Here is a 26242-nt window from a genome sequence, read left to right as displayed (position 1 = left end):
CACATTTCCATTAAGTACAGAACTACTGCAGCACCTTGATGAGTAACTCTCAAAGTGACTAGGTAGTGCAGCTCCATAAAACTGAGCATTCAAAACATACTTGAACATTAAACCACTGTGTCTGAGAGATTAATGAAAGTATGTATCCATGTTTGTGTGTGTGTGTGTATGAACCAGTGTGTGCATGTTTGTGCTGAAAGTTCAATGTGTTTGTTTAGAAGAGTTGGATAGCACATGCAGCGTCCTGCCGGAGCGACCGGCTCTATAGTCTGTTAAACGGGGGACCATTCACTGATTGGCTTTGGTCACTACACATGCACACGCACGTCCAGGCAGAAGGCCCCCCCCCTGCATCAAAGTGCTGCAGTGCTCGTCTAATCTCCTCAGTGTCATTAGCAAAGGCAGCAATCTGCTGAAATGCTCCCATGCTTTCCCTACCTATCTGCTCTCACAGAGCAATCAACTAGAGACTCCTGTAGCTCAATCCTCTCCCAACTCATCACATTACAACAACCATTCATTAATGAAACTCACTCCTATTAACTCCCTACATTTTGCAAACACACGTGTAAGAAAGAACCTCAATGTGACTCTAGCCTGCTGCTTGTCATGACACCTGCATTTCACAAACTGATCCTGCCAACATCCCTTCCTGACCAACCCAGCTCTAGTCTAATCATCTGAACAGCTCCAGTCCTCACTACTGCCCTGCTTCCTGTCTGGCCTGTTAAGAATACTCACTTGAGTCAATGTAACTGATACAGCACGCTAGCCTGCCTTGACCTCAACTTCCCAAAATTCTCAAGTGTCTGCCTGCCCTCCTCAATTTCTGCGCTCCTGCATAAGGCTCCGAATGGAAAGACGGCGCACTAATACCTTCAGTGTATGGCCGTGTTCCAGCCATACACTCCAGCCAACCTCTGAAAGCTACCTCAACTGCAGCTGCACTGCTTTCTCTTCTTGTGTTGGCCTGGTCATCAGTCCACTGTCTCACCTCGCCTCACTCCTGGCTCCCCAGTGGTGCAATTATCTTCCCATTCCAGTCAATAAAAAGAGTCACTGTAAACTCAAGTCATCATTTCTATTCTACTTGCTCAAAAAACCATAGCCATTTCTCTACTGATTTCCCCCGTAAGTGCTTACAGTACTTGACACAAATATAAGGGATGTTAATAATATATGGTAACAATGTTAGTGAGAAAACTAACACCATGAAGGAATTCATTTGCTTTTGATTTTTATATATATTTTTTATGAATATTGACTTTTTGCTACTGCACTAATTGTAGTGTAGGTCACTGGAGGAGAAAAACAGCAGATCTAAAAATCTAATTTTACACAGAGGAAAATTCTTCTTCTATATATATATTTATTAAAATACTAGAATAATTTACAGTATGGACATATTCTCATACTAGTACCCAGTGTGTGTGAAAGGAAGAAGGCACTTGCAAGGCCTTTCATGAAGACAGGATGTCAAATTCAACACACCAGTGATTTATGCTCACATACCGGTTCTCTTCACTGGAAGCACATTACACACACATTACAGCACTACAGTCACTAGCAGCCCCACTCAGCCTGATGTGTTGGCAATAAACATGATCAAAACTAACGAATACAAACTCATAGTTTAATTTGTTAAAGGGCGAAATGAATATAAATTCAACATGTATTCAGATCCTTCACGACCACACTAATTATAACCCGTAATTATCCAAGAGAATCCTAAATTACTGTTTTATCATCATCTGGATAATACAATTACATTAGCCTGCAGTGAGATTAACTGGCTAATAAAGCAACCTTTGTTATTTTAAAGAATGATTATATTTGAAAGGTTGTTATGCCCCTAACGGATGGGAAACACTGCCCGTGAACGTCTTCCTTTTTATTTTGGTGTTCATGTTAACAGTTTAGAGCAGCCACACTGCCCACATGAGCCGCACGGCTCAGGCACGGCTACAGTAACACTTGAACACTTGACTTGAAAATGATTTGTTCATACCAACATTACAGCAGCAACATATACACTATTTCACTACAGTTCCAATGTCTGTGTCTGTAGAATATATCAAGGACATAAAAAATATAAATATACATTTTTTTTAACTCCACAACACAACACAACAACTGTGTAATTTTTCAGATTAAATGCTCTTTAGTGTTTATGTGGATGGAACCCATTCGTTTGTTAACAAGGCTTTTATTGTGTTGTATTTATCAAAGGCAAACTCAATGTAAAAAGAGGGGGCTGGCAGCAGCAGAAACGCTCTATGTGGACACCACAGGCATGCAAGTTGAAGCAGTTCAGTGAGGTAAGCTGTCAAGCACTGTGCAGGCAGTGTGTACCGTCTGTAAAATGCCTCGACCTTGCCTAACAATCAAAGAAGATTCAACATCTTAAGTGAGTAGGCAGGTAAAGTGGGTTCAGTACTATTGGGAATTATGGACACACATTGAAGAATATACCAGTTAAAAGAGTAAGTGCAATGTAAGAGGAGAGGATGACTCGCGGAGGTGGGTGAAGAAACTCAAAGAAAGAACTGAAAGGAAGAGAACAACGAGAGAAAAATGATGGCAGGGAGAGCAATGAATACACTGAGTCAGAGGCAGCTGTATCAACACTGTCTGCACAACAACAAAATGACTGGCAGTGGGTGAGAGAGCTACTGGGAGTAACTCAGTACACTCAGACATCATTATTTCCATTCTCAACCACTGATTAATGACTTTGTTTGGTCACCATAGCTTTAGTGCTGACGCACTACAAGACTTCAAGTTCAACGTGTTTGGTCATGATATGTTCAACTGCCAACCTTAGTAGACAAAATATACCATATCAATCTAGGCACTTTAGACAACTGAAGCACTTTTAGCACAAGATCTATGTGGGTCTCCCTTTGATTGGGGTTTAACTGAGGCCAAATCTAGCAGTAATTGCTTAAAAATATTTGGGACACAGAATCAGTTCAGAGGTGGTGCAAAGGTTGGTTACAGTTAGAGTTGCACCTACTGTAATTCTTAGAATAGCTCCTTCTTTCTTACTGAACAAGAGGAAAGATGGGAGAGAGACTTAATATGTACTAAAACCTAAAAGGCACCACAGGGCAGCTATTGTAACAGATTCCAATTTACTAACAGCTACGCCTAGCAATAATGAGAAACATCTGTAGGTAAGTCACTGACCTGCAAAGCTTCTAAAAAGCGAAAGGAACCCAGCCGTCGTCCTCGAGGTACCAGACAGAAGGTGGAGTTGTACAGCATCTCTCTGTAGTCATACCTGTAGAAGAGAGGACATCGCAAACTCATTCATTTATTATATTCAATAACATAATTGGTACTCACACATTCAGGATACGAACAGAAGATAACAGAGAATGTGCACAGTCACACCAGCACACTGACATTCATCAGTGTACTTGTTTATGTGGTTTTACCTTACAAAGACTTACTGCTACAATGACACCTTTATATAAAACTCAAATGTTAGGAACACAGTAACTACCAGGCCTAAGTTTCCTTAAACAGTCAGAGCAGCATAGACGACAGAACAGAAAAGTATCCTCTTTTTAACAATGGAATACCTGGAAAGTACTTTCAGGGAAAATCCCATGCTTTGATCTCGACTCCTCTCTCTTACCTTCTCCCAACCCATCTTTGAACTCCTTGCCCTCTCACCTGCACATCTCAACATCTCTCCTTTTTTCCTCACTCCCTCCATCCAATCTAAGCCTCAGTCAGCACTTGCTTGGATTAAGGAGCTGCTTGGAATTCCTTTAGTGTCAATATAATACGTGTGCCTGTGAGAATGAGTGAAAGAGTGTGCATTTGTGTGTTACTTGGTTGTCGTGCACTGGACTGGGTTTCATTAGACAGGACTGAAAGTGCGGACATTTTATTTCTCAGTGTGTTATTGTAAACAAGCCTTCATGCAAATTTATGCTTGTAACAAAACAACAACTTTTGACCACATTTGCATGAGAATGCAAATATGAATGTTAAGGTGAGTGAACATTTGTGTACGCATATTGTCTGTTCATGGGGCTATTTTCTTTTCCTCTTCTTTACTGTAAATGTGTATGTGTATGCAGATTAATGCCTTAGGTATGCCTTGCCTGATGCCTGAACTGATCCACTTTAACTCTATGGGTCACCGCACAGCCAAGACACACGTCAGCTTTATATCATGTACAAGGGATAACAGCAGTGCACAGCCACATAGAGGTTTATATAAAATAATATGATTATAATATAAAGTATGACATATTTCCTTGCTATGCTTCATGGGCAGAAATCTGAAACACATTGTAAGGCAAGTAAAATGTATCCCAAAAGGTGTCTGACCAGTATATACTGTTATTCTTTTAAATCTTCCATGTCATTAATGGAGAAATAAAGATGAAGTTCATAGTGCAGACACTCAAGGTAGCCAATTGAGTTTATGCTATAGAGCAATACTCAGTGTATTAAAGACATAAGGCACAGTTGATTCCCACATCATTATTTCTCAGCTATCTTAAAAACTACAATACGTCATTGCTGAAATGGATGCATGCACTACAGAGCTGTACTGCATAATTTCATGTTCCTTATAAAGCTGCTGGTTTTGTTTCTTGCTAATGAGTGTTTATGAATGTATCTGTTACGAAGTGGTTCCATCTATACTTCCTTTCATTAAGCAAAGACCACAGAATGCCAGGACAGTCAAGCTCTCATTAGCTTTAACATTATGACGCAAATGTTGAATCAAATAGCTTATAGGTCCTGGTCTTTTTGGAGCGATTCTACTAAGCACCAACAATACTGTCACAAATGAGTGCAAAGTTAAATAGCAAGTGCAGTTTTGACTCAACTGATTGTGATTATATAATATCTATCTGGATAATCCCACTTTAGAATACACATAGCATTTACAATTAACAACCACTAAACATAGTTTTGAGAAGATCAACAAAAAGCATAAAAGCTACAGTTAAGAGGCTACAGTTAAGCTTAGTGCCATCTATAGCACTACATAATAATGTACTCAGAAATACACCATCAATGTAGCTCATACTAGGGGCTATAGTAAATAATACCACAGACTAGGTTGAATCACAGATGCTGTTCTGATCTGTGCATCCATTATGAATCAACAACCTGATTCATCAGTCTGACGCCATCACAGATAATGCTAAGATAAGCCATCATTAGGTACAGCAAACAAATAATGCAGCCAGAGGCACGTAATAAGTGACCATTTTGCAAGCCTATAAAAACAGAAGTATAGTTCCATATTTATGGGCCTGGCTGGGTGTAAATCACCCCTCTATCACATTTCCTGTGAGTGCAAAATCAGAAAAGACCAGATGTTACTCTCCCTGCATACCTCCATTCTTCTCTGCTCTTCCAGATGGCGGCTCGTGGGGAGGAGCAGTCTCACAGTATGCTACCGCATGTCAGTGGAGACGTTAAGGACGAGCGTTCAAAAATATCTTCTTCATAATAAATAATAAACTCCTGTCTTGGTATGCATTTTTCTGTTTTATTTTTTCCCAAACTGTCAGTTAGGAGTTTGTCATACCCTTCATCACATGGCAATGTCAGCAATTAACTCTACACGATATGAGGCAAATCCTGCCTCAGCCCATATTTTCAGTGCTCCAACATGCAAATGGCTGCTGGTGAGCAGAGCACTTTGTCAATAATCCCACCATTAAAGTAATGAGCTTGAGTCTGTCTTTTTTGCCACCTCCCTATCATGACATCATGAAAAATACTGGACTAAATACTGGAATAATGCTATTAAAAACTACAAGAAGAGTAACAACCATGTAACAAGCAACAAAACAAAAAGTGATGGATCTCAAACAGATGTTACAGATGTGGTTATTGCTGTTTTGGAACCTTTTTGATGCAAAACAATGAATCCTACAGCACAAAACCTCCGCCTGAGAGAATGCATATGGTGGACACAAACACGCTAACTGAGGATTTAACCTCAACCAACTGTTCAATCAGAGCGGCTGCACTGTTGACATTTCCTGACCATCCAGTTGCTCTTGGTGAGATACTACCATCTTTTAGAAATGGTCTTTTATATGAAAGTTCTTTTATGTGTTTGTGAGTGAGTGAGGGAGAAAGAGACATGGAGACAGGTAAGAACTTTGAAGTCTTCTGTGTGTTTTAGAGGGGTAATGGTTTTGAAGAGTTTCAGTACCAGTGCTATAGGAAAGTAATTCTCATACACTGTGTTGACTGGGGTGGAAACACTGACTGAAAGTAGTGGCTAAAATGTAGGGGGAAAAGTTTAGAAAAAAACATAATATATCAACATAACAAAAGCATATTCCAAAGATTGTTATCAATTGTTGCTGCTCACAGACAAGTCCTGAATATCTCTATAGCAAGAAAGACTAACTTTAGCTATAGTAGGGCCAGAGCACTGCCAGTTGGAAAAAGATCAAACAGGAAGATACATATTGGACATTTGAAGTCTATTAGCCAAGTCCATTAGAGGGCTAAGCACTTACTCGTACAACTGTAGTTACTTACACTCAAGTAATATCTATTTTTCTGGTCAACTGACATGGGGGATAGTACACAGTGACTGAATTGTTATGTGGACATAAACAATCCCTTCCATCTACCGGAGGAGAGCAATAACGAAGCAGTTTATTCCTGGTACACATATCGTTCTTCCAGGTCTGTCGTTGGGAAAAACAGAAAAGGACCCCGCAGCGAAATAGTAAAGCATCACCTTTCATTGTAATGCTGTGGGAGATCTGTTATGCTATGTTTATAAACACATTTACTCATCAATATAATGAAATGTAATTTATCAATGCTGAAGGAAAGTAGTACAGTGTGATTCACCCAAATAGGAAAGAATAACAGGAAGTGAGCTGGGTCAAGAAAAAAAGATCAAGCAGTCTCCTAGCAACAAGAATGGATGGTGTGAAAAAGAAATGCATGGCTCACTCTGTCAAGTGCCTGAGGAGACTCAGAAGAACAGCCAAAGTGTTTGTCTCCCATAATCTGTGTATGAGACCACACACATTTACAACATAACTCATAGAAAGGACCGCAATCAAAGGGGGCATTGCTTCAGCGGCTCTATGACAAGTCAACGTGCTCATGTGGGTTCCCCCAAATAGTCTTCTGTGCTGGGACAGCGAGTCCTCCAGGGACTATGGATTCATCATCTTTCATTTATCCAATGTTTAGTTTTTTCATCCACTACAAACCATGTCACAGAAACCGATTATTGGATTTCTATGAATCACAAGGAAAAAGTGCATCTATTCGCTATGTCAGTCTTTTCAGAATGATACAAGCGCAGATGCTACAGGACAAGATATGGTGGTATTTTTGTTGCTGGCTCATAGAGGGACTACTACATTCATGGGAAACAACATGATTTCTATAGTCCAGAGTTTGAAACCCTCATCCTTTCATACGCTTTTTAAAGGAATGATTATATATTCAAAATGCCATTTTCTTTGTCTTTTTGTCAATTTTACAGATAAACCACCAGAAAAGGAATTATATCGAGAATCCACAACATCCCAGAAATCCCTACGATGAAACTCAGAGGGGAAGATGGGGGATGCTCTAGTACTACCCCACTCTATCACCCCTCTCCCATTCCGCTCTGACTTCATATCTCATTTTCTGCTTCCTCTTTTCTGTCACAGTTGAGCCAAGTTGATGGGCAGTTGGCTGTTTCCAGGACTGCATTCAAGCCAGAGGAATGTCAGCCTAAAAGGCACCGAGTGAGAGTGAGTGTCGTTGGATGAAAAAGAGAAAGAGGAAAAAAAACTGCAGTTGACAACCGCATGCTGTATCCAAGCCCCACACAGCCAGAGCCACCCATGGCAAGAATGTCACACACACACACACACACAACGCAAACACACACGCAAAGCCTCATTTTGATCTCAGCACACATCAGAGCGACTTCAATGTTTCAAGACAGTGCCAGACCCTCGTAGAGCCAGCTGCTTTGTTTCCTATGACAAGGCTGCACACCAAGAGGTAGACACGTAGAACACACCGTGACAGACCCAAAGAGGAAAAACTATGATGCTTTACTTATGCACACACAAAAACACTGACTTCAAATACACTCCGTTTTTGGAGGACTTGCATCAGCCCGCATATGTAAACACGCACACACTGATTTCAGGCATGAAAGCAATCATTACTTGACTGGTTCTCCACAAGACGATCAAACGGCTGCTTGTAATGTTGGGTTAATGAGCACCCCCTCATACTCATGTTACATGGGGTTAATTAGCCATCAAGATAACTACTTGAAAGCAGACTGACCTCTGGTAGAGAAAGAGTGTATTAGACCTCTATAGAAAGTGATCCCTGAGGAATGTGGAAACAGCAGCGGTTTTATTGCAGCATGTTTGATTTTTGTGTGTACGTCTGGATTCATATTACACTGTGATACCTATTCCAGTAATGCAATGCAGTCAATACCTAAGAACTTTAATAGATGAGGACACACAAATTAGTGGCCAGAATAACTGAAGAGTGTGACACTAACTTGCCTGAAGTTATGGAGCCTAAAATACTCCAGTGGCCTCAGGATAGGAGCATTAGAGATTGATGGCCAACACTACTATGAATGAGATTCACTGCACTATCTTGTACTTAATGGCATAGTTAATCTGGACTGTTTTACCTGCAGCCATGACAGATGAACTTTTTTAAAGCAATGGAGCTGGCTAACGTTGCCTCGAGCAGGGATGGGGACATAATGCTGAGACAAAAAAGTGGATGGCAGAAGAGCTTTGGGGAAAATGAGAAATTAATTGAAAAAACTGCACATTGTTACAAAAGCTTGGCTGTGTCATGATATCTGAAGGATAAATGTGCATAAGTAATCATTCTACTTTTTCCTTTAACTTCATCTAGTTTTTCCAAGTGTAAATGGACATTGCCACGGGAAGTTGAAACATATTCTGGGGTGGAATAGCCAGCACCCATGACATAGTTTTTAATTCCTAGGTCATCTAAAATAAAGGATTTATTTATTTCGCTTTATGCTTAAACCAAAGTGAAAGCCATAATGTTTATTGATGATTTATGTCTAATGAGAACATGTAATTCATTGTCTGAATAAACACATGCTTTATTTCTTTCAACCATAATTGTGACAATGAGCAGCAGTAAGTGGGCTAAGTACAATGGAATCACTGCGTTTGTTTAAATTTTAACATATTGAAGAGATACAAGTTCATAGTTGTTCCACTTATAGAATTTTTTCCAGTGGAAAGCATTCCAGTGTTTTAGGAACACTAGCAAAAGCTCTGCCCAGATTCAATGGGGCAAAGATGAAGACCAATATGGCTTTATGAAAAACAAAGCATTTACTCATTTCCTCAAGGCATCTTGGGCTCACTCATCTTCCTATGGTTAATAAGTTCAAAGACAGCTTTATAAAACATTTACAGACACACAGAGGGGGGGTCTCAAACTCTACCACAGTTCTACATGACCCCAGGTTACTTCACCTAATTACTATGCTTTGAATCTTCTATCGCTTCTTTTTCTTGTTCCCCTTCTCTGTCTCCATCCATCTTAAGTCCTCTCTCACCAGGAGAACCAACAAGCAAAAACCTTTCATCTCTACAAATATCCCTCCTCAAAATGGAGTCATACACACCCTAGCTCCAGTAAGCGCAACACACACCGACCAAAGCACACAGATTCGTCAACAATCATCCAGAAAATGTTTGGGTCATAAAAGAGCTGCTGAATTTCACTGAATCCTTACGGAGTTTGGAGGAAGCTCGGCCCATATCTCTAATCAGCCATCCATCAGCTTGATGAGGTCAATGAGAAGGATCCTTTGAAGTGCTCTCAGGACACCAAAAAGAAGAATGGGGGAGTCTTGGAGATAATGAAATGACTGTTAATGGAACAGCCATTAGTGCTGGAATGTCAGGGCTGACTTGTAAAACCAGGCAACATAAAGATGTCAGATAAACAACTTAGGTCAAATTATTTGACTGGAGTGACTACAGAGACTCTCTCTCTATTGGCAATAGCTGAGAATGACTGTTAGGAATATAAATGGAATAGAAAAAAGGAATATATATATATATAAAAACCTACAGATCTATTGGTCCAGCTATCAACCAACAACATGGCTCGTGTTAATGACTTCTTGAATGAATAAATGGATAGCCAGTAAGAGTGTCTCATTCAGAACAAAGGTGGAAATTGAGCAGATCAATCTGAGCTGTCCCTGAGCTTGAAGGAATGCTGTCAAACAGCCAGTGACTGACTTGCTGGAGATAGAGCTGAGCTGGTGCTGCTTTTGCAGTGGTTGCTCTGCACAAGAGATAAGTCCAGGTCAGGAATGTCTCTGTTCCTGGGCCAAGTAGGGACGGATGGAGGAAGAGATAGAAGGATGTGAGAATGCAGATGAATGAATGGGAACTGAGGAGGGCGAAGGGGAAGGGAGTGTTGGATGTAGGGAAACAGGAGAATAAAGGAAAAAAGATGGAAACAAAAGAGAATGCAGAATAGAGATGGAAAAGTAATCAGCAAAAATGAACAAAAAATATGAATGAAATCAAATAAATGGTCATATGCATCCTTGCAAGAATATGTATAGCTGTGGGAGATCTGTGAATGTATCAGCATGTGGACAGCTTTTCCAAACATCAATTGGTTTTTGTTTTTTTACCAGGGTTGAAAAACCCTGTCAGCTCCCAGTCTCCTCCCTTTAATGGAAAAGCAACCGTGACTACAGCCATGACAAGGAAAAGGAGCCTTTGTAATGTCTTTCTTAGTTCAGTGTATGGGATGATACCAACTGAATTTGCTATCAATGCACCATCAAATGGACTTGTGGGCTGTGTCTGATCTGATCCAATCCATCATGGTGGGAAAGGGATTTAGATAAAGCCTGACTGCTGAGGCTAGGATCTGCCTGGACTGAGAAGTCTGTTTTGAAAGCGTTTTGTTTGTTTGTGTGTGGGTGCGATTTGGGACAATTTTGGAGGGGTAATGCGTCAGCCGAACTGCAGGACCATGTGAGTGTGCCTGTGGTGTTTTTGGGGGGAGAAAAAGGTGAGAGTTTATGTTGTTTACATCTCAATGGGTCTTTGCACTTTTGAACCGTAAGTGTGCACGTGTGTATCTATGTGACAGTTATGAACAAGTACGCCGCGAAGGATAATGCAAAAGCTGAATATCTAAAGGGGGTTAGCTGAGGTTATTGGAGGTGATAGCACTGCCAAGCCAGCTTGGATTATTTTAACTGTCCCACCAAATGTCACACAACCCTGCAAAGCAAGTCCTAATGTATTTTTTTTTTTCCTACCACAGTTCAAGTTTGTGAAAAACAGCTGCTGACATTATGACCTCACTAAAACTATCTTAAAGAGCACTAAATAGGAAGCCTTGGCAAACAAAGTAAGACCCACATTACCAAAAAGAGATTTTTCTCTCACTTTCTTCTAGGAGATTGTATTTGTTCTCCCGAGCCCTTTGAGGAAAAGCTTTCTCTAAGAGTTCAGTCTACACCTCAGTATAATGGAGGCAAATAAGTTTATTTATATTCATAGTGTTATTTGACGTGATTAAAGTCAGAGAAGAGAATCAGAGAAAAAAAAAAAAAAAGTAAGCTAAAGACATTTTTTCAGCCAGTAAAAATTGCTGCATTGTTTCTGGAAAGAAATTGTCACTGCCAAATATTTTAATGTCATTCTTCACAATTTACCTTCATTATATTTGGGAGCAGGCAGAAAATATCAATATCTCAAAAATTAAAAAACTAAAATTAAAATGGAGAGATATCAGAGTGAGAAAATATCTAATTTGTAAGTTTGGTGAACCAAACAACACATGAAGAGGAGAGGAAATTGAGTTTATCAAACCTGCTGATGTCAACCAGCCTCAAATGCACTTGGAATAGAATGGCTTTAAGTGCAAAGCCAGTGTGAAGTAATGAGAGGAGCTGATTCATTCTGCTGCTGAGAGTAAATTAGTGTCTCGCCAAGTCGAGCCGCCAAAAACTAAGTGTAAACACAGTCTTTTAGCTCTCAAGAGGGAAAAGATGATTACCTCACAATTACGAGACCACAGAGGAGAGAGAAGCCCCATTGCCTTACTGACAGAAAGAGAGATTACAGGGTGGCAGCAATACTAATGATGATGGGGAAAGGGAAAATACTGCAGTTTATCCCAGAGGATAGACAAAATTGCAGCAACTAGCAGAAATTTGTGCCACTTGGCTAACACACTGGCAATGCTCTTCAAAATGAAAGATGAAGAGGGATGACTTATTTATTGAATGTCTACTGCTGACTTCAACATCCAGAGAAGAATTCAATAGGTTTTCTATTTCTGTAAAACAGCAGTGTTGCACATTTCAGTTCTATATTTTTTCTGGCCTGTCAAATTATTTAATAATCAACAAGTTGAACAGTACAACAACAAACATGGTAACCAATATAATTGGCCAAATACAAAGACTCTGACTATGACCTGCACTGACATCTTTGTCATTCTCATTTAGGCTTAGTCCACTACCAACCACCCCTCACCACCTATTTAAAAAATCCTCACTCACTAATGTGATGGCTGTGGGGCAGGGTGAACTAATCCTACACTGATACCATGTATAATCCAACAAAAAAACGAACATGCCAAAACTGTTGACACAACACAGGTGGTAAAATGGCCGATACTGTCTTCAAGCCTTCAAACAAACATTTGAGGTCAAAAATAGGGCAGAGTGAGGCGAGCTGGATTGACAAGGGTTGTAATTAGTGCGAGTCAGTTAAAGCACTGTCCTACCCTGTCACAGTCATCACTTTTTATATAGCAGGACATGCACCCCACTTCTACCATATTAGGAGTATGAAAAATTATATTAAATATTTTGTACAGTCATGTCCCAACTGTTGAAAGGCTGTAAACATCTGTCATACTCATCTATTTTAATCATTTATCTGTTCCCCTCCATCTACACACTGTAACCTATTCCTTCCAATCAGGGCAATTTTACCAAGCTGCCAAAAGCATCCGGAGGAGTTTTCAGACAATCTCACAACAAAATCCATTTAGACCCAATAAAATGACTACTTTTTGGTGGGGTAGCCCACAAGATGGATGGGAAACTGCTGGTGCACACATCATCACTGGCCTCTCAGTGTTACACCCAAGGTTAACCTGATCTCAGAGAGAAATTAGACTGCACACCAGTACCCTCTGAGGCAGCTGAATTCCTCTGTATCCTCGCAGACACACTGGCCCAGAACAAAGGTTTACCATCTGTTAATGAATTCCACGGCCAGCAGTGCTTGCTGCTGCAGGCAGGTAATTAGTTTGAACAGCAGGAAAGATCAAAGACAACACTTCCTGTCTTGCCCTCTGGTTGTGACCCCACAAGCAGAAATCACAGATTTCACTGGCTGAGAGAAGCAAAGAAACTGTATGAAGCTTAGCCAACAGGCAGCTTGAATCACAGCAATGTATCCTTTTGATAAAACAAAAAGTGGTTTACAAACTGTACAGTTGCTTTGGGTCTCTGTCAATATTTACTTCTTTGCCACCAATCCCACATTGTGAGTCTAAATGGCCACTTAATCTGTTAAGGACTGCCACAAAGAAGAGGTTGAATATAGCCACCATTTCATGGAAGAGTTGAACTATCACATACCCAGGGTTATCATCATATCTGCTGAACTTCTCTTCCTCTCACAATGCCAGTGGAAGCCCTTATCTGACAAAATGGAGAGTCCAAAGAGATAGCATAACTGAGTGTGTGTGTGTGTGTGTGTGCGTGTGTGTGTGTGCGTCAGTTTTATCTGATGATCCAAGTCACTACCCAGCCAAGTCCTGCAACATAGTGTCTGGTAATTTTTCAGCGCTGCCAAGTGTGGCTACATTCACACAGCACAACACGGTCCCACACGGCGATGATGATACACATCCAAAGTACCTAAGAAGACACAAGGACAATCACGCTCATGTGGCCCAACTCTTCAGGAACAGTCAGTGCTTCTTACTAAATCCCCAAAACAGAAATACGAGGGCTATTTATTGCTGTATTATAATCCCCTCCTTCATTCCAACAATAATAAATGAAATATTAAAAAAATATTTTGTGGCACTAAGTCAAGAGTCACAGAGATTTAGAGATTGTGTCCGTGGGCTTGGCAGGTCTACTCTCTACCCTGACTGAGGGATTAAAAGTCTATAGGATTTCACTGGCCTTGGTTTTAGAGTGCTGCTTAATTCTGCATGTAGCTCTTACAACATATTTCATTGTACATGAGGGATAATTGAGAAAGCCCCTGTCATGCGTGAGTGTTTGAAATGAATGTAAATGTAGCTCATGGGTCACGCAAACACTGGCTTGCTGAATGATGAGTTACTTCCATTAAGTTACATTGTTGTCCCTAAATGCTCCACCAGTGGCACTTTAAATGACTTTAGTAGAGAAACATATCAAATATTAATATCAAATCTACTTTGTCATTTCCTAGGCTCCTTATCACATTCTATGTCACAAAACTAAGGTTTGAGGTGGATCACAGATCCGTTTCGCACCCTAGTAACAACATCAAAGTGTCAAAACACCATAAAAATAGATTTTACATCAATTCTCCTTTTATTACCCGTCACAAAGGTCACCCTGTTCCATCACCACAAAGTGCTGCTTGGGTTTCATTATCATTTATATTTCCTCTTTTCAAGACCCTGACCCTTTAATATCCACATTTGTTTGGTGGCACCCCCCCTAATTTCTGCCTTAGTGTTTCATCCAGCCTTAGTGTTTAAGCACATCTGTCAATGAACAAGGAAATGGTGATGTGTGACTCCACATGATGACAGAAAAGCTCTTCCTGGAACGGACCACACTGTGTGCCTAGCACATCGACATCCCTTTCGATATTCCACTCTCCCAGCATTCCAAGTTGAATACATCACCTGCACATGGCTGCCAAGGACAAGACATACATCATCCTGCCAGGACAGAAGAGAGAGGGAGCATGGCAAACAAATCGTACTGCCCTCTGTCCTGAACAACTAGGCTCCAAAGAGAGTGAGAGTGCGGCTAAAACCCATTCAAGCAAATAAAGCATATTTGAATGTGAATCAGAGGGAGAGTGTGACACAGAGCGCAGAAAACCACTGCAACCACTCAAGCACAAGATGCCAGATTTTATCATGTTTTACTTTTAAATTAGGCTGCACCAAGTCACTAGCAAAGAGCTAAAGTCAAGGTAATGTAAACCTAGAAACCACACAGGCACTGGTAATTAATGAGTGATGGGACTTGGACATGATGGAAATACCCTCTGTTCATCCTCGACCCCCTGTCTATAAATCCTGGAAGTGAAAAATGAGATGGCAATCAATTGAGAGGTGAGTAGACTCAAACCTCCTGGGAAATAGTTCACCTTTGGCAGTTTCCAGGATTAAGCAGACATATGCGCACAAGCAGATTAACACAGCATGCCTGCACACCTTTACTCGAAAAAATCTAAAAGTATTCAAAAAAAAAAGAGTAAGTATTCAAATTAGCCAAGATTATTCAATTAATATAGATTATTCTTAAGAAGCAATGACAAATTATCATTCAGTATGTTCTTGACTATTCAAAAGCAGATCAGCTGGTTCAGATGACATTCATTAATCCATACCATCTCTTCTTGACTAAAAGTACAGTAGAAAGTGACAGACAGGTCAAGGTGAGGACATCCTGCACAGGTCAGCTTGACCCAAATCAATGATGCTGTGAGTTAACAGGATGAGCTTTAACTCAATGGGTCAGCCCCATGTGCACGTCTTCACTCACGCCGTTATGTAGCATAACAATGACGGTCATGTGATAGCCTGGCTGCTCAGTTATCCGCTTTCCTGCATTTGTTTCCATAGCTATCACTTACCATGAGCTTTCTAAATATGAGCAGTTTGTAATCCCCAGGCTCTATAGAAACTGTGGATTATCCATCTAGTTTATCCCTTCACCCCCTTAACATAAGGCTATGGGCCATTAGACCTGTAGGCTAAATAAATCCTCTCTTACACACTATTCATCAGCCAGAGGTTCCACTATGCACAACGTGTGGTTGTATGTCATGTACTTTGAAGCTATTTTTTGGCTATATTAGAATCTTTCAAACATTCATTCAACTGTCATATAACTACTAAAAATTCACACACAAACAAGTCATTTACAAAGAAGAAATACACTGAAACCACAAAAAGCACATAAAACTCAGTGAGTCATACTGACATACATTTTCTTTTCTATTGTCTATCATCATTCGGAAAGATGAACATCAGCAGACAAGATATGAAACTTGTTCCCAATCACAGCATTCAGAAGAGCTCATCTCAACCCATTGTTGTCAGCTTATTGTGCCAGCATTTTCCTCTGTGGGATTCAACCTGTTTACCGCCTTAGAGACAAGACGAGGGGAAACGAACAGCCAGTGGAAAAAATGTCAGATCATGTTGCATTTACGCAACATTCAGGTTTGAAATTAGCAGCACAAGTTAAACTGACACCACAGTGTATTGGAGATACATATATATTGCAAAATGTAGTTTTGTGCAGCCAACACAGTAGTGTTTGTCTGAGAGACTACATAACACTCAAACAGCTCATTGGCAATAGATGCCAATATATAGTTCATCTTGTTTCCATTGTCAAGATTTACATAACAGAGAACATAAAACTAATACAATATAGGTGGAACTGAGCAGCAGTAAGCCAAGCTGAGACACTAATGCAAGTTCAGGGAATGAAAAACAGCACGAGGGAGTTTACTCAGCAAAAAGAGCTGCTGCTGGGCCAGATCACTGTGTTGGTATCTAAAGGCCTCTCACTTCCTCCAGGACCTGCACTTTCATACACAAACTGGCCCGGCACAACACATCAGAACCAGCATTCAAAACACTGCCCGTTCCAAAATTATTGTGTGGTCATGTAAGTGTCATTTCTAGGCCTGAGTCGATGAAGAGCAAACATATAATCAGTGCAGAGTGGTTTTGTGGTTTACCGCCCTCCTTCAGTGCCTGTTGTATCATTCAGCTCTTTCCAGCAGGGCCAACCGTCGATGGTTTACTGGCAGAGCTGAGTTATAAAGGGTGACAACTGGAGGAGCCTCCCAGAAGGAAAAAAGGAGCTTTTCATAAACTGAAGTCTCAGAATTAACTATGACATTGCATTTTTGTGATAGTCAGCCAAAACCACTGTATAATAGACACAAACTGCAGACCGAACAGGATAAACTGTAAACAATGTAACCATCTTAATATAGAAAGTAACACCATTAGACTAATGACCAAAACCGTTTTTCCAAATGACACCTCCATTTCAGCCCATAGAAAATACACTACCATCCTCACATACCTTTATTACACAGAAGCTCAGTGGTCTACTAGCATACCTAAGTGGATAATGTATTATAAACCAAGCAGATGGAACAGTGACAATGAATAAATAGAAAACTGAAAATCCAACCATTAACCTAAGCAATTTGTTATTGTACAATATCACAACTCAGTAATTGACAAACATCTCTCAGAAGACTACTATTTTCTTTTTCTTTCTTTTTCTTATCTAGCCAGGGGCAGGTAAAGCGCCACACACCAAGTGGGCGCAACTGTGCAATGGTTTGTGTCCATTGTCAACCATGGCTTGTAGTTTTTGCGATGTGCATGGTGAGCAAAATTAATCAGTAGCAGAGGCAGTCACCCTTTTAGTACGATTTTATTTAATATTTTCGCCTTCACCTTCTCTTGTCTTCCTCAACAAGCATATGACTATGAGCTAAAAACTCCAATGCACCAAACGTGGAATTTGTATATTTTTTAGGAATATATCTTATATCTTATTCTCCCTCATACAGGCATAGAACTTCTGAATGTAGCTGCATATCTGACCGTCGGAAGACAATTTGGCACAAAGCATTTGATCAATCTGCCTTTGGCAGTGTCTTTAGGGTCAGCTATGCACAGAGGCTATGTGCATAGTATCTTTACTGAGTTGTCATTGGAACTGATGTGTACCTCCCCCAAAATGTTCCTACACCTCAGGGCTATCAAGACAATAAATTGTGAACATATTTCTGATGTTGCTAGAGATTGTTACGGGGGAGACAAAATGGAGCAATTTTAAGAACGGTGTATTCATTTTCTTTTTTATGTATACACCATAGCCAAAACCATAGTGCAAAGCAGCTTTCATAGTATTTAGATGTGTGGCTAGAAGCACTCTAAACAAAAAAGGATTTTTTCAGAAGAAACTACAAAATAAAGAGTATACTCTGAACAAGTAAACAAGGAACACGTTTAAAGAAAAAAAACTGCTGATCTAATGTCCTGAAATAGTAGAGAAGACTGTGAAAAAAGGCATTTCAAGTTGATGTGCAGGAACTCCGAGATCGACCATCCTCCCCCAACGATTATCGTTTTCCCCAAGCTCTATAAAGCCTGCATCAAGTTGGCTAGCAGCCCTCTGCCAGGGGCTTTGGCCAATACTGAGGATTAAAACCCTGCAAGTCTATAAATACACCTAGCAAACCAACGTCAGCACCCAGCTAGCTATTGCACTCACCTCTCACTGCTGGATGGCTGGCATGTGTTTTTCTCTTCTCTTTTTCTCTTTTCTGCTTCTCTCTTGCCTTTACTTTATCCCTTCAGTTTCTCAGACTCATTGCTCTCTTTGTTTGCATATTTTCCCCCTCAAACTCACTCAGTTTGTCTCTCACTCTTCTGTGTCTCTCCCCTCATCTCTCACTATCCCTCTCGTACTCTTTCGCTTGGCAGGGCCTCTTAATTGGAAACAAGCTGTGAGAGGGCTTTCAGTCTGAGGTTAAAATTGCATCTGACCTGCCTCCTGCTGAATCTTTTCTTCTCTCCTTTGGCTGTATTACAGGTTTGTACACAGTGGCAGTGCAGATGTCTGAAGGACAGTGTGTGAAGAGGGAAGCAAAAGGTTGACTCTACCAACTGGCTGGAAACAGCATGGGCATGACAGATAAACAAGCAAAACTGAAACATACTGTAGCTAACCTGCAAAACACAAATATGTGGAATATAACCTGGACAACGTGCCCTTCAATCCAGACATTTCAATTAGGATACGCAAATACGAACAAGGAGGTAGCTAAGAGACACTGATGCATCATACCTGATACAACCTTTTATAAGCTCATGTATGGGACTAACACGTACAGTACAGTACATCAAAAACCCATATACATTCCAAACCAACACCTGGAGAATAAAGTAAACTATTACACAAAAATGTCATGGCCATTACATGGTAATCATGGTGAGAGGCTGCATTCAGCCTGTCACAACTTCCTTGTTGTCAGTGGGAGAGGATAAGAGGGATTTGTTGCACAAAGGGCCACAGCCAGGCACAGAAACTATTACTTCCACCCAGTTAGACCACAGACTGTACTGTCTGACCCACAGGGGTGTGTAACAGGACAGTGCAACCCAATCATAAATTATACACGTCAACCTGGGTAGAGAACTCAGTGCTACCCACAGATAATGCAAATTGGCATTTGAGCCAAATCTGTTTTTTTGATCATTACTTTATGAAAGTGACATGATAATGTGTAGAATTAGTATAAGTGTAGTACACCTGTAACTGTCAAATATCATGCTTAACCCAGCGTATTCTAACCAGTGTGTTGTTTACAGCAAGGTGCAAATCAGAGACACTTTTCATTTGGAAAGTTGAACCGAAAACAAATATTGATTTCCTAGGCAACTGGCTTCCTTGACTACTGTCCCACCCACATTTTTTGTACATCCGAGTCTCACCCCCTTGGACAGCCCTGCACTGCTGGGTGCCAGACCAAGGATATAGAGCAGGTCTGTGTACAATTACAGACCTTCAGCTTTTGGGGACTGATGAATCGGTCCCATCAGGCATAATGTTAACCAGTTGGATCCCTCCTCTAAAAAGGCACAACCCAACCCAACTTGCACTCCAAACAGACTCAATGAAAACCTTGTTGTAATGACAGTATTTTCATGGTCCATTGTAGGCTACTGGTGACTAGAACTTCTTTTAAAGCAACCACAATATGCATAGTGTCAAAAACTTTCTGGAGGATTATTTACACTGATTATTACGGACCTGCCGCATCACGCCAGGTGATCTATGCCAACACTGAATTCAATGCCTAAGATCTTGTTGTTTTGATAGGTCGCATTCATTTCAGCCTGTCACAACACAATAGGTATGAAACCAAAGTCCAGGGTAGGTCAAATGTGAGAGTGGGCTATTATTGCACACACACACATTAAGAAAACAGTAAACTGCAACAGATGAGCTCAGATAGCCTCAAGCTCTGTTCTGTAAAAATCACTGTGCACTGCAAGATATTTTTGCCAGATCCTGTCCAAACAAACATTTCATAAAAAATGAATAACTGACTCGGAGATCCACTTTGCCTGCTTTGTGTAAATTTGTCAGCTATGAAAACTTTGGGATGCTTTCTGACTTCGTAGCAAGTATCCACCATTAACAGCAAAACCACTGTTTCAAAATGATCCGAGCTAGTCTAAGAGCCAATGCCATTGACAGAGTTATGATTACATAAACAGATCACAAGTCCTCACTATGAACACTTTAACAGAGTTTGGAAATGTGATCTCAAATAGATGTGGACAGTAATGTATCCAGATTATGTTCAGCTTGAGATCTACAACACAAGTCAGGATGTGTTCTGGCTGTGGATAATGACGCGAGTAAGATGTGATTATGGAGTGAACAGATATATATACGCAAGTTCATATGCTGCAGCATGTGGTCAAACTAGAAACCCTGTCACAGATGGACTTAAGAGGAAGACAGTCATGCTTTTTATTAGAAACTTTCATTTATCCTCCTCACTATTTAAGTGCAAAAACTTTTTGAAACCATATTAGTTTAAGTGATACAGATTATTTGAGCTCTACCAGCACAAGGACAAGGTAAAGTCAGGATCAGTAAATTAACTTTATTTAATTTAACAGGAATTTTGCAGTGTACTGGGGATCAAGCCAAGGCCTGTTGACTGATAGCAACGTAGCTTACTGAGGATGTACTGACCGAGAATCACTGAACATACTGTAGCTATGCAATGAAGCTAAGCTGGAGAGGAACGCAAAGCCTGTTTCTCCCCCAATGCTACTTAATGACAGGAGGATTAATTTTTCTTTTGGGTTATGGCTCTGATGCCACCCAGCTCACTGTGTGAAATCACTCTCTGGCAGCGCCTGGCAGCAAACAGTGAGCTGGCAGAACGGGGCAGAGAGAGAGAGTAGATAGCTCCCATCTTATGATTGATATGGAGAATGTTGCTCAGCCAACGAATTAACCTCATAAGCTGATACCTACCTGCAGAGGTAGACACAAACATGAGAATCCTCTGAGGAACAGTGCTAGGCAAACATATTGGACATCGTGATAAGAACCAGTCTGCGATTTGAGGACCGGAAGAAAACATCTTACTTCATTCTCACTGTAATCTACGATGCAGCCTTAATGTACTATAAAACTGTCTGTTATCCAAAACGTAACAACTTAACAACAAAGTAAAGAGTTGACATGGGGGTCAATCACGGCAGGTCCCAAACAACATAGGGGTCACGCAGGACACAGGTTGGGGCCAGGGCATTCCTGGCTGATGCAGTTGGGTTTGTCTGGGAAATGACTGAGCAAACAGGGGCCAGAGTGGCTTCCCCTTACTGGCACCAGCGCTTTGTCCCCACTAATCCACTCCAAAGAGCCACAGTCAAACACCCAGCGCCATACAGTCACCAGTAACAACACAGCACAGTCTGGGGGGACACGAAATGAATCCCACTGGCCAGAGCAGAGAGACAGACGCCAGTTTGCTCATCAGATTTGGGCACAGAAAACAGTGAGGCTTAACTGTAGGACTGAGCGATAATCACAGAGCAACTTTTTGAGGTGCAATATTGCCTTCTGCTGGGATGGGGACAGAGAGAGAATTACTAAGCTTTGTATACTTTTATTTATTTATTTTTTGAAATTGCATTTAATCAATAGTGACAGCCAAAGAGTGACAGGAAGGGAGAGAGAGAGAGAGAGAGGGGATGACACGCAGACAAGTGTGAGCCTATCATGACGTCAGTGGTTGGTTGGTGGAGGACTTGTTTGGTGTTTTGGCCAGAAGGGTGACGTACTGCAAGTTGAGCTGTGCTCAGTGGCCGTGCAGTTTCAACTCGTCCGTAGCAAGAGCTCCCCCACACACAAACTCGTATTACAGCTGAACAGTACACTAAAATGTGTTCCTGAAACAGTGTGCGTTGCGCTGGACAGACTCACTGACAGTGACCTGTCTATCATAAGATAGCCACGGCCAAAAGCATATGCCACTTTATATTTTATTTTACTCTAAATTGGACCATACAGTTTTTTAAATTGCAGCCAACGGAGCTCCCCCTGCTGGCCTTTACATAGAATGCAGGTTTTAAGACACTTCTGCGTTGGCTTTACTTTACCGACCCGGATGCTGTCCATTATATATACTGTCAATACACGCAGCAGAGGGCCACAGGTTGGAGTCGAACTCATGGCCTCTGCAGGCAAATTTTCCCATTGACTTGCACTTGTTATCTGTGTGCATCATGAGAACTAGTAACTGAATGTGTGCATTCTTGTATTGTATTGACAATATCTGTCAGAAAAGATCAGGACTCATGATACATTGACAGGCATAAATGTGGAAATGTAAAGAGCAAGAGAAGCAGATTCATCCACTGCTGAATAGGAGGCTGTATAGACAGATGGGGATATCAACTGAATTGCATTAAATCAGTGGCTCTTGTGGCCGACATTAAAGCAAATCTACTTATGAGAGCCCCATGATGTGTAATTTGGTAAATAAAGTCATATGATATCAGGACTATTTAAAAGCGGCAAATCATTCTTGTCCATAAAAGCGTTAAATAAAATTGCTGTTGATCAGATGTGCAAAATGAAAAATGAATTAAATCAAGGAAAAGTGGGATCTAGACAAGCCTCAAACCATTGCATTTAGAAATACTGTCATCATACTGCCTCATTTCTGCCATCCCTAACTTACAGGTAATGTGTCATACAGCTCTAAACAAAAAACAGGAGAGCAGGAAAAATAAACAGCATGGCAACAATACATGATCCAAAAACTGAAAAATATTCACCAGTGTAATAAATGGGTGTCTTCATAACACAGACCTGTTCAGAGCCCCTCCATCTGAACATACCACTGTGAACTGACTACAGATTCCCACGGTTACAGAGCCCACCTTGAGAATATCAGGTTCAATCCGAAGAGGAAACAGTTGTTCTGTCAACGTTCATGACACTTCACACTTACCTCACCAGTATTAGAAATAGATGGTGTGAGCCGAACCATAAACATAAACATAACGTAGAGCCATCGTGGGAGAGTAGGGATGTAACGATACACTCAACTCACGATTCCATCAGTTCACGATTTTCTCACGTTTTTTTTTTTTTAATCAAAAATGAGCTACAGACAAATTATGACCAAATAAACATGATCTTTTCGTAGGAAAAACATATCCTAGAGGTTGCTTTCTTTACAGAAAAAGTTTGGTCCTCTTATAAAAGGAACTTAATGGCTCTTAAACAACAAACGCTCTTGCGTTGTTATTGGGGAGGAGAGATGCAAAGGTCTCTCAGGGTGTTGCCCCTCGCCAACTTGTCGCTCAGGATTGGTGCGTAACGTTACTTGCTTCTCACTGTGGTGGCTGGCTAATATCTGCTGCATGTTTGCTCGTGTTGCCGGTATATGTAGCAGTCTTCTGCCAATATTTACATGCTTTTTTGTTTTGTTCTGTCATTTCTCAACCGTTGTATTTGTGTATATGGGGAAACCAAAGCCGCACACCCGTGATTAAAACCGCCGGTGCTACTCTATTCAAAGTTGTTACTACTACTGTTTCCATGTCTTCCCTCGTTCTTGCCCCGTACTACGTCAGTGACATAAGTCACGTACTTACGTCTGCCGTTGAACAAATGAAATCACCAACCAGTGACTTTTCTTAATACACGTAACCTAGTTCTAAAAGAAAAAAAAAAACGAAATATTACTTCTCGCGTCGATCCGCTGATTCATTTGTTCTGTCAACCGGTGCGAATCGTCACACATTTGTACCGATTTTTAATCGTGTCACGATGCATCGTTACATCCCTGTGGGAGAGCGCAAGAAAACAGACGCATAGAGCAACTGAATGGTGTGGATTGAAAGGGACTGAGACACGCTCTTGATGTAAAGTTAACAACTGGATAGTACTTACTTGTCATATTCTGCATTGTCTTTGTCACAGCGTGCATCCTTGTGCTTCTGCCAGTCTTTCCCATGCTTACAGGTGGTGAGGAGGACCACGTCCTCTGAGTTGTGAACATGATATAAAGCGTTCCTAGTGTCTGAACCTATTCCAGTTAGGTACCTCTTCCCCTTGAAAACAAGCATGTACTTCCTATAAGGGGGAATGGTGTTATGTTTCAAGTAGCCCCTTTCCCCTCCTGTCCTGGGGTGGTCTTTAGAGAAAAGAGGGATGGAAACGTCAAAGTTGGGCCTGAAGTTCTCGGTGCTGATGCTGGCCTTGGCCAACATTGCAAGGCCAATGTCGAAGCCGAGGTCTTCTGTGTAGTCTGGCCAGGTGCCAGAGTATAAATTGAAGATGATGTGGTTTTTGCCCCCATTCCACAGAGGAAGGCTCTGGACTTTTGCTTTCAAGTTGTGCACGTACTGGGGTGAAAGCTGGTCCCGGTCCAGAGTGTCCAAACTCAGGACAAACAGGCATGCCTGTCCCGGGTCGGGTGTGTAGAACCTGGACCCTTCGATGGAGGACAAGATGTTCTGATAACTCTCTGACATCTTCTCCCCTTTCTGCTGGGGGTACACATACACTTTAAAGCCCTTCCTCTCACACAGGGAGAAATCAAAGCAGGACTCCATTCTGCAGCGCTTCGCGGTGTACACGCCTGAGTTGGCGTCCCTCTTCTCCCTAGGAGATATGTGTTCATTCTGATCATCGCTCCCGTCTTGCTCCCAGGAGTTGAAAGGCTGCAGGGACCCCGGGAAGCGACGCCACCGCGCCCCGGTGAGGCTGCGGTCATCACGCCGGCTGGGACCCCGTCTGGATAACGGGACTTGTATCCCCCCAAAACAAAACAACAGGATGACACACGCACCGGCGGAGAAGAGGGTTAAGTACCGTTTTTTGGCCTGCATGTGTCCTATGATCTGGGATCAGATATCTGGCGATAAATCCAAGAAGTCCCCAAGTTTTGGCTTCACCACCTCTTACGGCAACGCTCCGCCATCTTCCCCCGGGCTGCAAGGGTTGTGCGCTCACGTCTCCCACCTTCTGCTTCAGATGCCTTTCACAAGTCCGGGAACTGATCCAAAGCATGTGGGCGATTTATAATGTTCATCCACCTCGTCTCCTCGTCAATAGTTGTATCGACTAAGTGACATCAGTTCCTCTTATACAACAGAGTGAGCCTATCCACTCTATAATGTTAAACCGCACTTTCCTTTGTATAACACTACATTTACTTTATCCAAAACGCCCATTTTTTTACGACAGAGTCTTCATGTTTAGCTAACTAGAACCGGGCGGTTACTAACAACAACAATGCAGGACATTAATTTAATTTAGCACAAACTTGAGCAACGTTTTAACAGCAGTGTGAGCTAGACTTGTTGCCTGGACAGTCAACTATTGTCCCTGCTGGAAATTAGCGACTAAGCGGACACAAGAGCCCTAAACATTCAACATACCCGGCTTCAGACGTCGCCGCAATTCGTTGCCTTGCTGTATCTAAAGATAGTATCATTATATCTGCTTGTTAAATGTACTCAGGGGATTTCTCCGTCCGGTTTAGCTAGCTAGCAGGCTAACAACCTGGCTAGTTTCTGAAAACATTCCCAGTTAGCTTGTTAGCTAAGTGGTTGTATCAAAGTAGCTTTACCGCTGGTTGGAAGTACAGACAGACACAGCCTCTCTCCCGTTAAAACACGGCTCTTCTTCTGAACTTATCCTGCGCTCTTCCCACAAAACCGACAGCCTAATGTCTCCGTAAATTCCTCCTGTCGTGTAAAGTGTTCAAGTGGTGTGTCTCTCTCTCACACACACACTCTCACACACTCACACACATGAAAACAAGAGGTACCGTGGAGACCGAGAGCCGAGCAGAGCAGCACGGCAGTGCCACCACAACGA

At 41.5% G+C, this 26242-nt stretch overlaps 1 protein-coding gene across 1 annotated transcript in view; it reads right to left on the bottom strand.

Annotated features, from left to right (window-relative positions):
* The window catches only part of LOC118335836 (exostosin-1a-like), a 34666-nt gene extending 8424 nt beyond the window's left edge, over positions 1 to 26242 (bottom strand). Inside the window, exons 1-2 of the mRNA XM_035672293.1 lie at positions 24308 to 26242; positions 3190 to 3283 (exon numbers count right to left, since the gene is read on the bottom strand). Coding sequence (XP_035528186.1) covers positions 3190 to 3283; positions 24308 to 25248 — 1035 coding nt within the window. The 5' untranslated portion in view covers positions 25249 to 26242. The remainder of the gene's footprint in view (positions 1 to 3189; positions 3284 to 24307) is intronic.

Source organism: Morone saxatilis, unplaced genomic scaffold, assembly GCF_004916995.1.
Source record: "Morone saxatilis isolate NCDOM2014 unplaced genomic scaffold, NCSU_SB_2.0 Contig24, whole genome shotgun sequence".
NCBI lineage: Eukaryota > Metazoa > Chordata > Actinopteri > Moronidae > Morone > Morone saxatilis.
The sequence above is the reverse complement of the archived record's forward strand: the minus strand, read 5'-3'. Positions and strand labels throughout refer to the sequence as shown.